At 32.7% G+C, this 15,740-nt stretch overlaps 1 protein-coding gene across 1 annotated transcript; it reads right to left on the bottom strand.

Annotated features, from left to right (window-relative positions):
• Positions 1–231: 231 nt before the first annotated feature.
• On the bottom strand, positions 232–3,054 carry LOC109012564 (probable WRKY transcription factor 31). The gene is made up of 6 exons (XM_018994270.2): positions 2,557–3,054; positions 2,301–2,399; positions 1,995–2,159; positions 1,517–1,888; positions 1,307–1,420; positions 232–1,192 (listed from the first exon to the last, which is right to left on the bottom strand). Exons 1-6 carry the CDS (start codon positions 2,878–2,880, stop codon positions 479–481), a joined length of 1,788 nt encoding a protein of 595 aa, XP_018849815.1. The 5' UTR covers positions 2,881–3,054; the 3' UTR covers positions 232–478.
• Between the last annotated feature and the right edge of the window lie 12,686 nt (positions 3,055–15,740).

Here is a 15,740-nt window from a genome sequence, read left to right as displayed (position 1 = left end):
GTACGTTGTACGATTCATGAGGTCGGTCGATTTTTTGCACCTCGTTTACGTGTCAAACAGTGAAGGCCGAATTTCTTGACTAGACAATATATTTTTCGAATAAACCACGCACGAAACCGTGATATTATCATTTCTTTCTTAATGATGTGTTTAATTTGTCTTTATCGTTTAATTCCAAGGTAGGTTGAGGCCGGATCAAGTACGATATAATAAATAGAAAGAGATTGTAAAAAGTCAAAATTAATTATGTAAGAACGAGCTATTTTTTTTTTACCTGTGTATACTATGTACCGAGAAAGTTGAATCAAATTATTCAGAATGAAACAATTAGAAATAAAGAACTCTAGCCCTCCTGATCTTCCCCAACAAGGACAAAAAATATGAACATGTAATCACATTCTCATCCCCCAAAAAAAGAAAAACTTGACAAGAAAAAAAAAACATTTCATTAGAACGAGGAAATTATCAGAGAATAATTTTAATTCCCATGAAAACTGCTCATTTTGTGGCTGTTGCTGTTGCTTGTTGTCATGTTAGCACTGTCGTTGTTGTTGACGTTGTTGTTGCTGGCTGTGGCGGTGCTTGGATGAGCTCCGCCATTAATGATGGATGAGATGGCAGCTGCAAGAGCTGCGGTGAAGTTTGGATCGGCAGTAATGGCGGCTGTGGCAGCGCTCACCGTGTCGGCCAATGAAGGAGGCTGAGCTTGGTGCAACGGGGGTTGGGCCGCCGCGGCTATTTGGTGGGCTATATGGGAGGCTCCCATTTCCTGGGACAGCTGAAGACCAGCGAATTTCGATTGGTTATAGAGTGCTTGACCTAGAACCTGAGTCAGTGGTGGGGTTGGCACTGACCCAAAGGTCTGGTGCTGGCCTTGGAAGTGGACCGGGAATTGGGAAGGGTTTCTTTGAAACTGCAACGGATTAGGGGAGTGCGTCAGGTCCAGCGTCACGGTCGGGAACGGTGCGGAAGCTGAGATTGTTGCCATACTTGATGAGCCAGGGAGAATAGCTCTGGCTAGCAAATTAGGGTTCATTAGGCCATCTGCGCTTGACATGGATCCCGACAGCAACATCGTAGCAGCTGCTGTTGTGGTTGATGCCATGGCCATTGCAGCTGGTGGAAGAGGATGATTATGGTTTCCTTCGTAAGTAGTTATCAAGATCGATCGGTCTTCAGCACAACGTTGAACCTGGATCAGATTCGTTCCAATAATTCGTATTATTAATTAACCTCTGGACTAGAATCTAAATTCCCGCAATGGATCTCAAGTACCGAAAGAAGAAAAGAAAAGAATAAGACATACCTGTTTGCGGACAGGACAGCCAACAGCCATAGTGCACCGGTAATATGCCCGGGGACATGGGTTTCCTTTTGCCATCTTTTGTCCATATTTTCTCCATTGGCAGCCATCGCTGATCTGTGTTTGTTCCAATTACGTTAATATTCACACAAAAGGAATTAAGACACTTTCGGCAAACTTAATTTTAACAGGTTCGGTAATAAATTAACGTACCATCGGAGCTTCTGAACGGGCACGAACTGAGACACGGGCTTTCCGCATGGTGGCTTCAGCAGTGGGTTGGTCAACAGGCGTGGAGGTATTCGATTTGGAAACCTTATTTGGAACCCAACCTTGTGTCTCGGACTCCGGGCTCTCTTGATCCCTACCAAGCCTTTTGCCATCGCGGCCCTTATCAAATGAAACAACCTCATCTTTACCAGTACTGTTCATGTTCCTAGGCGATGCCGAAATTGTTCTATCTTCCGACGAAGATTGAGATACCTCGTTTGTCTCGGCTATGGTACCAGGGCCTAGATCCATAAACTGTCTTGGCACCACTACTCCATCTTCCGGTTTTTTCTCTTCAGATTTACCATCAACAACCTGACCATATACCAAAATGCAATAAAACCTCAATCATTTGAATCTCTTACAATTTTATGATAGAAAGCGCTGTTTAGGTTAATATGTAAAGATTATTATTAATTACCTCATGATCGTTTGTGCTATCGGTTCCATGATTCTGTTGCTGTTTCATCAATCCGACAAGATGCATCTGTAGGACACTGTAATTGTTGCTCACTCGACTAAGCATGTCTCTCAATTTTTGGTTTTCTGAATTCATACTTTGCAGCTCCGTTTGCAGCTGAGCCAGCTGAAATATGTCATGAAATCTTTTAATGGGAAATCATTCAAAGTAAGAAAGCACCAAAACAAAATAAATAAATATGGGCCTGGTACGTCTTCTCGATCACCTCGAATGATTAATCATAAATGATGATAATTATTTTCTTACCTCAGCCTTGGCTCGCCTATCTTCAGCGTCCGATGAAACCCCATCATCCACTGTTGATTGATCACTTCCAGTGTTGGCAGTAAGAAGGTGCAACTTAGTCTATATTTGGAAAAAAAAAAAATCAAAACAAGAAACAGAAAACAGTACTATTCAGCATCAATAACAAATATCTAGCTAGCATTTTAAAGTTGATTATGTTAAAAGAAAGAAGCGAAAACCAACATAATTCAATCGGAGAGATTTATAGCTAGCTTACGTTAACATCCAAATTATCAGGCCTGCAGGGAGCAGCTTCACCGTGAGAATTCTCTTTCTTGACAACAGTTTTGGAATCATCAACATCACGATCATTGCGATCATGACCAGCTAACCTACTCTTAGCAGCAAAGAAGTCAACCTCGCCGACGACGACCCGGTTCTCATCGGACGGCGCTGGAGAGGCATGTTCGTCCCTGCGGTCAAGAGACACCGGAAAATGAATACCGGCCGGAAACATCCTTTCTTGGGCTCTGTTGTTCTTGTCGAGGAGAAAGCTACCAAGGGAGTCAGAGTCAAGGGCGAGACCCCATCCTTTGTCCATAAAAGCAGGAAAAAAGTTGCAGACAGAGAGAGAGGAGAGATAGAGATAGAGCAGGATAGAGAGAAAGAAATGCAGAGGAGGTGAAGTTCTGTGAAGTCTTTAACCGGTGCAATGGGTTCGGCTATAAAAAGGGTTTGCGACGTAGACCAAAATGGATTTGGATTTGGATTTTCACCTTTCTTTTTTCTCCTTCTTGTGTTGTGCGTTGAGAATCTGAAGAGGACTTGATCATGATAAATTATACGTCAGACGGTGCGTCAGGTTGCCAAGTGGATGCGGGGCCCGCTTGAAAAAGCTGATGAATTTCTGGGTACTTCACTACTTCCAATGGGTTTTGCATGCCCATTTGATCTCCCCATATAATTATATGGTACTACCCATGAACTCAGCTCCGAGCTTTGAGTTTTGTTTCACTTCCTTTCAGAAATTATATTCCGGTCAAAAAGTCCAAATAAACTCTCATTAGAATCCTAATTTGGTCTTTCAGAACTAATAGTAATTAAGAGAAAATTATTTTAATTTGGTGCCTCAAACTAAAATATTTTGTAAAGAATTATTCTATTATTTTGTATAATAATTAATTCATAATATTTAAATTTTAAAATTTATCTTTTAAATTATATATAAGTCGTGAGTACGGTAACAATACTTTTTTTTATAAAAATAAAATAAAATAAAACGGAATTGATTGGGATCAAAGAAGGTTGAACGCTTAATATGAAAATAGTGTGTAAAAATGTTTGATAAGGTTAGCATCTAAAATGTCAATAATTTCCAATCTGGAAAAAAGAAAAATATGGGATTCGGATCGGAGCCAAACCGAACCCGGCAAGAACTGTTAATGGGTCGGGGGCAGTTTTCCGGTTTCGTGATGAAAAAGAGTCATGAACTTGACCGGATGGTGCGGCGTCTTCCACGTGAGGAATAAATAAATATATAAAATAATTAGACAGAGAGAGAGGGAGGGGAAGCCAAGTCAACGGATTTGACGGCCCGGCTCTTTCTCTCTCTTTCTCTTTTGATTGTGTGCGATAGAGAGAGAGAGTGAGGACCAGTCTTAGAGGGGTGGGGCCTGCGCCCACGTAGCATGACATTAGACACCACGTTTCAGATCTGTGCCCACCCTCTTGACTCTTTACACCTCCAAAGGTGGGACCGAGTCCCTTGCTTAGACTTTTTTTTTTTCTTTTTTTTTTTTTCCTTTTTTAAAAATATGGTTCTGACTGGTGTAACTAGTACCTGGAGGATAGGTCATAGGTAACCCATTTATATTATTTATTTTTTATTCATTTATTATGTGTTTAGCTTCAGAATTTGTGTTCAATATATTCAAATTTAATTTGGTTGGTTCAATAAATTTATCCTCCCGAATTGTCTTCCAAATGTCATAAACTTAATTTCTCTGCAGTACTGATTGATACAATTACTTGAACCTTATTTTAAAGTTTTTGTATAGACTTCCCCTTCCATAAAAAAATTCTCATTGACTTTGATCAAAATATCTCGTATTAATAAACCGGATTTCAAACTTTTAGCCTTGTTTGTTTTCCAAAAACATCTCATCTCATCTCACCTCATCATTACAACTTTCTCAAATCCCCACACAAAATAAAATAAACAATTCAACTTTTTCAAATCCCAAAACAACAATAATATTAAAAAATATATTCTAACAATATTTTATTCAACTTTTTAACTTTAATCTCAACTCATTTCATCTCATCTCATCTCATCTCTGAAAACAAACGAGCTTAAGTTGTTATTCCAATTTTAGACCTTAGAGCAAGAAACATATTTCAGTCCATATGAAACCATAAAAAACCCTTAATATTAAAACTCAGCATTTGAATTCAAGTTTACAATAATTCTTTAGGAAAGGACTAATTAAGGAGATGACTTCAATTGAAATTAATTTAAATAAGGTTCGAACCTAAAAACCACGTACCCTTAATATTAAAAAGTAGCATATGAAGTTTTTTATTGGTACCGGATGTTCGAGAACAGTGACTAATCTTGGAGGTGCACAAGTCATTAGGAATAAGTTTTCCATAAGTGTAGTACCTTTAATAATTCAAGAAAAAAATCTCTCAGTCCAATAATCTCTAAATGAAATTATTTCCATTAAAAAATATTTGAATCTTAGACCTTAGAAGAATTAACATATATACCACCGAGAATAATTGATAATTCTTGGGACAAAGTGTAATTATATATAGGACCTTCAATTTATAATAAAGTTTAAGTTATATATAAACTAAACTAAACTAAACTGAGATGCAGTAGTAGACAAGACTCACTCCAAAATTGGAATAGGTGCTATTGCTTGAGACTATGAAGGGAAGGTTATAACTACACTGAGAATGATGAACAAGAACCTCTTCCCAGATCCTCTAGTACTGGCTGAATCATATGGGACTTAGAAATGTTATTATTGAAGGTGACTCTCTACAAATTATTAAGGCTTTGAAGAACGAAGAAAATGCATGGACCACTGCAGGGATGTTTGTGACAGAAGCTAAGGATAACTTGAAAAATTTTGCTAAGTGGGAGGTTTATCTTGTTAGAAGGAATTCCAATCATGTAATAGCCCATGCATGTATTGGCAAAAGTCTCTTTAGCTATGATCAGCTCTATGTAATTGTAACCATGGAGGACTATCCTCCATGTATTTCATTCTTGTCATAGATCATGGAGGAAGATCAGATCAATAAATTAGGTAACGTTTTAACCTCCCTAATGAATAAATGGAGTGATGAGCCAGCTCCTAGGCTGTGGGCGCAGAAGAAATATTAATATATTTTAGTTACGACGAATCAATTACATTCTTAGCTAGCTAGCTTTATTAATATTGTTGTCTTCTTCATCATCTTATAATAATCTACTACGTGCGTATACATGATACCTTTAATTTTCTTGTTTCCTATATTTATAATTGCAGTAGTAGTACGTACGCCCAATTTTCAACATCTTCTGACATATATACTTTTTGCTTTTAATATTCTCTTTACTTCTTTTGACAATCTTTGGCAAGAAATTAAAGCTAATTAATGATACCCCAACCTATCAATAAAAAGAAAAAGAAAAAGCTGGCGTCCATTGATCTTATTAATATTAATCCTTGACTATATAATAACCAACCCAGCCCAGTAGTTTTATTTATTTATTTATAGACAACCTAGTAGTACTTTTAATATATCTCAAGGAAACTTCATGATCATCAAAACTTTGAAAATCTGATCGTGAAAATAATAATGTCGGCCAAAAATTGACCGACCGATTGGTTTTGTTCATTAATAGGGAAGACAAGATGCACTTTCAACGCCATGACAGATTTATAACCAAAAGGCTTATTTTCTGATCATGATGTGTAGCCAATCTTACGTAATTTGGATCATTTGAAAGTATGAAGTAGCAAGGGGAGATTCATGCATGATTATTCTAAAAAAGTGTAGATCATCAGATAAATTAATCATGTACGTAAATCATGATCAATATCAGTACAAATTAACATTATATTATATATATTAGAGCTAGGATTTGATGATATTGCTTCTTCGAGTTGAATCCACATCCCAAAACCCTAGCTTGTGGTGAACAAGGCTATGACCAAGTCGTAGGAGCTTGGCCTCAACCCCCATGGTCACTACTGCATATATATATATATATATATATATATGTATATGTATATATAACAACTTCACACAAACCTTGGCCGGCCTAGATCGCCCCCCCAACCCCCCGCGCGCGATAGCCATAAGACAAAAACCCTATCCACCGGACCTAGCCACCTCCTTAATTGATCCCGCCACTAGGAGTTGAGGCGCTAGCGCTTGTGAACTTGGGCCCAATCGTAATTACTATGGAATTGTTGCATCTAACACGTTGGATCTAAACAAAACACACAAATCAACTCAAACAAGCATTAGATCCACATTTAGGGGCGGCGATTTGTTCGTGGATAGGGTTCAAGCGTGTTGGTCAATCGAAACAACAAGTTGTTTAATTATATGGGTCAAAGTTCTCAAACCTAACAGAAGTCATTTAAGTAACGCCAACACATCAATTCATGTAACCTATTAATTAATAATTAAATCACGTTGAATTAACTTGAATACCATCTGTTTAGTTCAACCCATTTTATATAAATGGATTGTGCTGATCCAAATATTTAGATAACTTAATTAACAAATTTTCATATTTTTTAACCATTAATTACTTATGAAAAATATATCTTATTAACTATAAATATATATAATTTATGAAATATATATACACATTCACGTACAATTATATTATAAAAAATTAATTTCATAATTCATATTAATCATAACTATAGTACTCTATTAACATAATGCAAATTAATTATTTGCACATATATATTCAACAAAAAGATTATTATACGTACGGATTAGGCCGGGTCCTGCATTATTTGATATGTTTAACGGATCATGGTCTGCAATTGACATATTTATTTATCATGTCTAATTGTGTCGACTCATGGATTAAATGATCACATATACCTTTAATTTCATATTAATTAGATTCTTATCAAATTCACGGATTCATGCATTTTGATTCCAAATTATCAAAATTACTAACACATCACATTTTCAAATTACAAAAAAAAGAAAAAAACTTAAAAATAACATGACCCTCTATATTATTTTTAGATCCAACCATTATGATTGTGCCACGCGCATCGTTACTTGTATATTTTTCATCCATATTAATAGTTAAAATTAAATAAAATTTTAATAGTTTGAAAGTACAAACAACTAATTTAAATGCAAATTAATTAGCGTAAAGCCTCTATTAATACATGATGATGGCTAGAAAAATGTAGTTTTCCTTGCGAAAGGAAATTAACATGACTAGTAATAGTACTACGTAGTACTTCAACTTCATGAATGGTTTCTTTTCAAACATACGGCGCCCGAAGTAAATTAGAAGTACGAAATTACAAGTGGTCTCTCACACTACTGCATAGACCGTCCGTCCAATATTCAAAATGGTAGGAAAAGTTGTGTTTTGTTCATAATTAATTTGCTTCAAACAGCGGCTATCTATATATAGAACGTGGTGTATACACTACGACGTACGGATATTATAAATTCAGCGACTTTTTTAATTTGGGTTTCTTCTACGTACGTGCCCCAGAAGAGTTTATGTCCTAATTTCCGGATATAATAATTATATATATAGTCAAAAAGCTATCTCTAATTACCCCTTAATTTTCTATGCACTTTCTCCCCAACGCTAGCTAGCTTGAGCTTCATTCATACATGGGTAGTTGGGTTTGAACCAAATCGAAGGGCACCTACGTACATCATGAATACTTCCACCTACCCGGCTTGCTTGAGGAAAATTGCTTCAATTTTCAATAAAAATAAATATACTTTTTTTTTAAAATATATGGCCGGATCCGGTATATATAAATATTAAAGACATGATGTCACTGTCAATTTCTCACAAAATTATACATTAATGATATATGTATTGGGATGCAACTTATAATGTCGAAATTAAATGATAAAAAAAGTTTGAAAGTGAAAAAAGTATACATAATGGTGACCATTAGATATTAATTCATTACAAGAAAACTGTTTATTTGTAGCCAGTTATTTCTTACAAAAATAACTATTTCTTGTTAAAATAAATCTATTTTCGTTGTAAATAATTATTTTCGTCGTAAATAATCCGTCATAAATATTCATTTTTCTTGTAGTGCACGTTGTAGTACTTAAAATATAGTTGGTCCACCACCTTAAATCACTGTTTTGGGTGGCCGGTCACTACTTTTTAGGTATGGCCGGCCGCCCAACCACCCTACGATTGTATGTTTCCATGGAATTAGAAGTACCCCGATGGACGGGTTTCTATGTATATATAGACATATGACCAAAAACCAATGGACGTACACCATGAGTCTCCAAGACTAATAAAGATTCCCTACTTAATTTGAGGGTGGTCAACCACCAGCCTTGGGCTAATTTGGGGGTACTCATGTAATCTGTTACGTACCTCTTAATTTTTTTACATTAATGTTTATCAACCTCTTTGAGAAGCTAATGTGATAATTATTTAATAGTTAGTGTAGAAGACCACATTTGTATAATCATTTAATTAGTTGAATTTGTTCTTAAAAACAAAACCAATAAATCATTAATAGATCAGTCACCATTAGATGTATAAATAGAATAATAACCACTGCAATATCATAATCTAAGTACTAATACTACTTGTAACACCACCAACGTAACATTCACGTAAGATCATTGATGTGATAGATATGCATTAGTCATAAAAAACTTAGAATTCAAAAAGAGAAATGATATTTATAGTCATAGAGCAAGCAAAACTCCTTTTAAAAAAAAAAGTGAATTAATATTATGGGACTCGCATAAAAAAATAATTTTTTAATGATAGATCTCACTCATTTTTAAAAAAAAGTATGCGGTGCTTGCATAATCTATGCATGACTGTATCTAGTATTACGCGTTCAAAAATTAAACCGTAACGTGGTTGTCACATTGATAGTGTTATAAGTAATGTTACTATTATAACCAATAACCATTACACTTAACAATAACTAGGATATTACCTAGCTAGTGGTGTTACAAATAATTACATGTTATGTTTCTTTTTATTTTTCAAATCTCTCAAAAAAATGGTAATTAACCGATAGTCATGTCGTGGAACTATAAATAATGAACGCTACATAATTATAAAGCAACGGAAATTAATATCGATAATTAGTAATTACTTTTTATCCTTTAACTATTTTTTTTACCATGTAAATCTATACATGATTTGATAAAAGAAATTAAAATTTATAGTATTAAACAACGAAAAATGTCTACGATTCAAAAAATGAAATTATTTGAAAATAATATATATATATATATATTAATTATATAGCTATCTGCTTTAACATCATATGAGAGTAATTAATTATATATGACTATAATTAACCAAGAAACAATAAAACCCTAGCTAGCTAGTTAGTCCCAAGGTTGATTCAAACGTCACACAATTTTTTAAGCAAATATTCAAACTCAAGTTCACGATTAATTTTGTAATTTTCTGGTCAAAGAAATTAAAAGATGTATTTTTTATTCAATTAATGGTTTCATTTGACTTATTTGAACCAAATAAATATGCTTAATTCATACGAGTGGATGGCACATATTGTCGTTGAAACGTATGTGAACTTAAATTATTTTATAAATCAAATCCTACCATGTCATATATTAATTGTACGTAAAAAATTTACCATATTATAATCAGCCGTGTGGAGGGTATATATATATGTTCTGATCGAACTACACTGATGATCTGTAAATATATATAGTTTTCCCATTACATTTCCATTTTCAGTAGATGATATGATATTCCTTATAAAAGTATGAAGCTGTTCGATTAATTTCTTCATTCACACTCAAATGTCATGACTATACGATCTTCAGTCTCCCATTCCAGCTATATATATATATATATATATATATATATATATATATATATATATTAGCTAATTAGTTATAAATTAATTTAGAACCAGTAGTACCCATGCATGTTGTGTCTTTTCTGCCATTAATTCAACTATTAATGTGAATTAGCAAAACACTAACCTAATATAAATTAATGTACATTTTCCATTAAAAAACTTGAACTTATTATTATCTCGATTACTTGCTAGCTAGCTAACATATATAGTACATGTGTACATGATATATATATATATATATATATATATATATATATATATATATACCATATTGTCTCATGCTTGATGCATGTCATCAGGATTTATATATCTCGATCTAGATTATAATGATCTGTTTCTGTTTCTCCTAATTTTTTAATGTCGTGTTTTTGTTATTATTTATTGTGGGCGGGTACTGTACGTGGGATCATAAGTGCACTCTGATTTATAATAATACTATATATATAATTAATATAATCTTTTATATATATAATTAGCAATTAATTAAGCAAACCCAAATGTTAATACCCCACTCCTCCCATTAATTAGAAAATAGATTAGCTAGCTGCTGCTGGAATTTTCAAACCATAAGTACAGAAATTAATAAAACAAAATTAGCATATATAAAAGAAAAAGACATGAGTTGATCAGTGAGATTAATTAATTAGCATTGACCAAATATATATCCATGAGCTAGCTAGGACGACTATATATTACCCACGTGGCTTACTTCTGCGTGTAGAAAACTGTTGTGTGGTTAGGTTGGCCGACATCTAGGGTCAAAGAAAATAACATCAAGAAGCATGCATGCGGAAAGTGCATATATATATCCATCGATCGATCCAGGACGGCAATATTGAGACCGACCGCGTTTCCTCACTCCCACAAGTCATTTAATTAATAGAGATCTTCGATGATATTTCTTTTCACACTAATTAATTAATATAATAATATTCTGTAAATTCATCCTAAACAATTAACCTGATTTTTCTCATGTAGTAGCTAGTTAATTAATTTGGAATATATATTAATACATATATATTCTTGATTTTTTTTTTTTTTATGGACGTACAAGCTGTCATGATATTAATCTTTGAATATTGAATCATTGATATTTGTTTTTCAATAACTTTTGATTGTTCATGTCTAAAACTCTATACATATAAATACATATATATATATATATATATTAGTTAATTCCCTTTTGTGTATTTATGCGGTTCAAACACATGATGCATTTCTCGACCTTAAATTTCAAAATTTCCTGTGAGACCGACAAATTGCAAAGACAATCTTGGCCATATTTTTTTTAATATATAGCGTTCATGTGGACCAGTACGTACGTACGTAATTCTTGACCATGTGATCAGTCACCTTCGACTGACATTTATAAGGCTGAGACTTTTAGCTAGCTGTAGATGACGATCAACGATTTCGTGTATTAATTGATTAAGCTCTTAATGCATTCTTCCATTATATATATATATATATATATAGCCAAGACGTGGAATCGTTTGGTTCATGCATGAATGAGATGATATTTATGATAATCGAGTGATGAAAATGTTGAAACTTACAATTCATCAATCGAAGAAGCGGGTTTCCACCTAAATAATTGAATACAAGAATACGCCTACGTACTCGATCTTCATCCACTCGTAGTTAATACATTTAGTTGACGTGTAGTGATAATTATGACACAATTCTTTTACAACTAGTTTGTTATTAGTCTTGTTGGGTTTTTGGAGCCTGATTTATTCTTGTAGTGGATCGACTCGATGACCCGACAAAACAAGGATTCATCACGATTTTTTAGTGGAGTTTTAATGAGATTTGGGCCATGGAGTGCAAGTTTGGGCTAATAGGCCTAGACCGAGAAATGCCAAACAAAAAGTTCGCTCGACCTTTGCACTACAGGTCGCTCGAGGGAAGCTCATGCATAGAGTTTGTTTGAAACTCGTTCGAACGAATAACACGCTTATTGAGAAATTAGGACTTCCGGACGTCGTGTAATCCTATATATATGTTTTATTATGAACGGTATGACCGTTCTCAGTAGTGTACTTTCACCCTAATGTGTATTTTTTCATTTCTCAAAAGAATAAAATTATCTACAGCTCCGTAGACATAGACACGTTACCAAATCACGTAAATTTTTATGTCATGTGATTGATTTCTTGTATTAGTTTATTTTCAATCATCTTTTTTACAACAATCACTTTTAAATTAATGAGATTTTTAGAAAATAACGATACTCTTACATGCAACTAATCCGTTTGGACCGTTTTAAAAATTGTCTTCAATTTATACTAAGATTTTAAAATAATTTTTTAAATAGAGGTAAATATGTTTTTATAATTTTTCTTAATTAATCCCGGATCCAAAGCATAATTATTAGGTTAATTTGCCTTTGATTGTTGATCGAATCAAAAGCCTAGCTAGCTAGCTATATATGAATTTGCAAATTCATATATAGCTAGATCATCAGCTAGGGTTGGCTCTCCTCACGCTATTAGACTATATATTAATATATATATATATATATATATATATATATATAATGTAAAGTCAGCAACTTATAAATTAATTAGGTGTTAATTCGATAATTTCTTGATGGGAGCTTAATTACTAATTATCGTTTCATGGGTCAATTAGCCGAAAAGTTGAAATTTCGACTTTTGAATATATGGATTGATGGTATATATGCATATGTATAAGTTTATGTTAGAATCTTCAAGGAAAAATTAGGCCAATGGCGGTGGACTTTAATGCGAAGGTTCTACTAAAAAAAGTGCCGTTTGATTTCACAAATGGTCTCAATTTGTCTCATTTCATCTTAATAATATCTAAATACAATTCAAACACAAATACTTTTTAATTTCAAATTTTTAAATTTTTTAAATTTTTAATTTTTTTATCTAATCATTACAACTTTTCCGAATTTTCAAACAAAATACAAAAAATAATTTAACTTTTTCAAATCTCAAAATAAAAATTATATTATAATAATATTTTAAGTTTATAATATTTTTATTCAATTTTTTCTTAATCCTTTCTTAAAACTCCATAAATCATATTAATTCAAATTATTTTATTAATATTTATAAACTATCTCACCATTATTAATATATTTATCATCTTATTTTAACTTGACATAAGATCAAATGCTCGTGGAGAGATTTATGTCGTACTTTTTCACACCCTTTCTTGGAATTGATGTGAAATATATGTTGGTTCAGAGACATGAATAGTTTTTCGTTTTATTTCCAAACCCTTAATTTATATAATAGCTAGCTGCTAGTTTCCGACCTCTTCAATTGACCGAGAAATTGGCATATTCAGTATTTTCCTTCGGCTTTAAAGTTTGTTGACTTGAAAAAGAGAGAAAAAGTAGATGAAAGAAGGGAGAAAAGTCTAGCGTTAAAAAGTAGAAGAAAAAAATGACAAGGAACGTTACAAATCTGATCTTTTCTTGATTAATTAGTGATATTATAGATGTTTTAAACAGGAGGTTATTTCAAACTTTTGTAGGATCAAGAGGAAACTGGTCCACATGAAAAAATGTTTTTTTTTTAATTATTTTCTAATAATAAAAAAATCATTTTTTTTAGAAAAATATTGTTTCCACCAAGAGTACTACTAGTCATCAAGAGTGTCCACCGATTTATTATTTTATTATTTAATAGTTAATGAAGTATTTTTTAAATAAGTTTGTTTTTGAAGAAAAGTGGGTAAATCTAATATCAATATGAAAAAATTATTTTTTTAATAATGATCGGCCTATTCTTTTTCAAAAGGAGTACGTAGAGATTGCACACTCTAAAATTGTATATAGTATTATCATTTTTTAATGATGAAAAAATTAATTTTTAATAATAAATCTTATTTTTTTAAATGAAACAGTGTGCGCAATTTGTATATCATAAGACTGTATCTAGTATTATTCCTTTATAGATCTTTGAACTCTCCCTTCAATAAATTTATTTGTCCCCACACAAACCGTGTCACATGTGAGACCTAAGTCTCTGGAATCGTAATTGCATGCATGGTAGCCAAACCAATCAAGCTTGTTAGACGACCCTTTTTATATATCTTGTATAAAGTTAATCACAAGATTGTCGCCAATATATATATATTTCACGCTGGCTTTTTGAATCAAAATGGAGTAGATGTTCTTGATTTGTATTAGCTAATTTGGACTTAATGATGGGCTTTTGATTTTGTTTGAGTTTGGACTTGCTTAGATCATGATATTGTTAAAATATAAAATAAATAATAAAATCTATTTATTCTTATCGACTTAAGCTTTTAAGATAAGTAATGATTTCACATAATATCATAATAGAAGTCCTGATTTTACATAGTATTAGAGTAGAGATTATGAATTTACATGATATCAGAGCGGAAGTATTCCCATATGAATGAGTAAAAATGAGTCTACCATATCAGTGATGTTACGCAGACGTCATAATTAGGTTGTTACAAGTTAAAATTTAAAACTGACTGCGTATAACTTAACCATACTCGATCAATGTAAATATGAAATGAACTTGATAAGGATCACTACTGCCACAAGGTTTACCAAGATGGTTGGGTTGCCACTCAGCCAACTGCAAATTGGGCCTGCTTTACCAGGTTTGGGCTTTTACTCTGCACTTGATTGTAAAGCGGATCTTTTTTTTTTTGCATGCTGTCGGCAAAACTCTCTCTCTCTCTCTCTCTCTCTCTCTCTCTCTCTCTCTCTGTGGATTCTGATGCACGTGTATTCTCGACATTGACTTTAAAACAAAATGATGTCCGAATTCTAATTAAACTGAGTTATTTTACTTTTATTGTGTAGATTACGTCACTTATATCATTTAAATAATACAATTTAATTTATAAAATTTAAATTTAAATTTATTTTTAAAATTAAATTATATCTACCGCTTTGAAAATATAATTTTTCCTCTAAATTTAAATCATTTAATGAACTATTCGATTTATACGAGGCCTGCTTTTCCAGCGAATTAATCAACACCTATTTCTTCTGCATCCGCAAGTTCATACTATTTGCTTGTAACAAAACATAACCGAAAATGAAAAAAAAAATAAAATTTATTCATCATCTATTTCTTTAAAATTTTCTTATCATCTCATGATGTGATATTAGATAATAAGTTTATAAGTTAAATATATATAATAAATAATTTTCAATCATCTAATATCACATCATGAAATGATGAAAAGATGATGAGAATTGAAATGATCATGAGCAGCACTACTCAAACCAAAATGATATCAAATTAATGAGACCGGAAAAGAATCTAGTTGTGAAAATCACTTTAGGGAGGAAAAGAAGGAAAATAATGTTGTAATAAAAGCTTGAGCAAAATAA

This window comes from Juglans regia, chromosome 4 (genome assembly GCF_001411555.2).
Source record: "Juglans regia cultivar Chandler chromosome 4, Walnut 2.0, whole genome shotgun sequence".
NCBI lineage: Eukaryota > Viridiplantae > Streptophyta > Magnoliopsida > Fagales > Juglandaceae > Juglans > Juglans regia.
Note: the sequence above shows the minus strand (reverse complement) of the source record. Positions and strands in the feature narration are given on the sequence as shown.

Bases quoted from the DNA above. Each gene is read 5' to 3' on its own strand.
- LOC109012564 (XM_018994270.2), bottom strand. From the start codon at position 2,880: ATGGACAAAGGATGGGGTCTCGCCCTTGACTCTGACTCCCTTGGTAGC. The intron at 1,889-1,994 runs GTAATTAATAAT...GTATATGGTCAG, and splicing joins ATAGCACAAACGATCATGAG to GTTGTTGATGGTAAATCTGA. The intron at 1,193-1,306 runs GTATGTCTTATT...AATCTGATCCAG, and splicing joins GCTGTCCTGTCCGCAAACAG to GTTCAACGTTGTGCTGAAGA.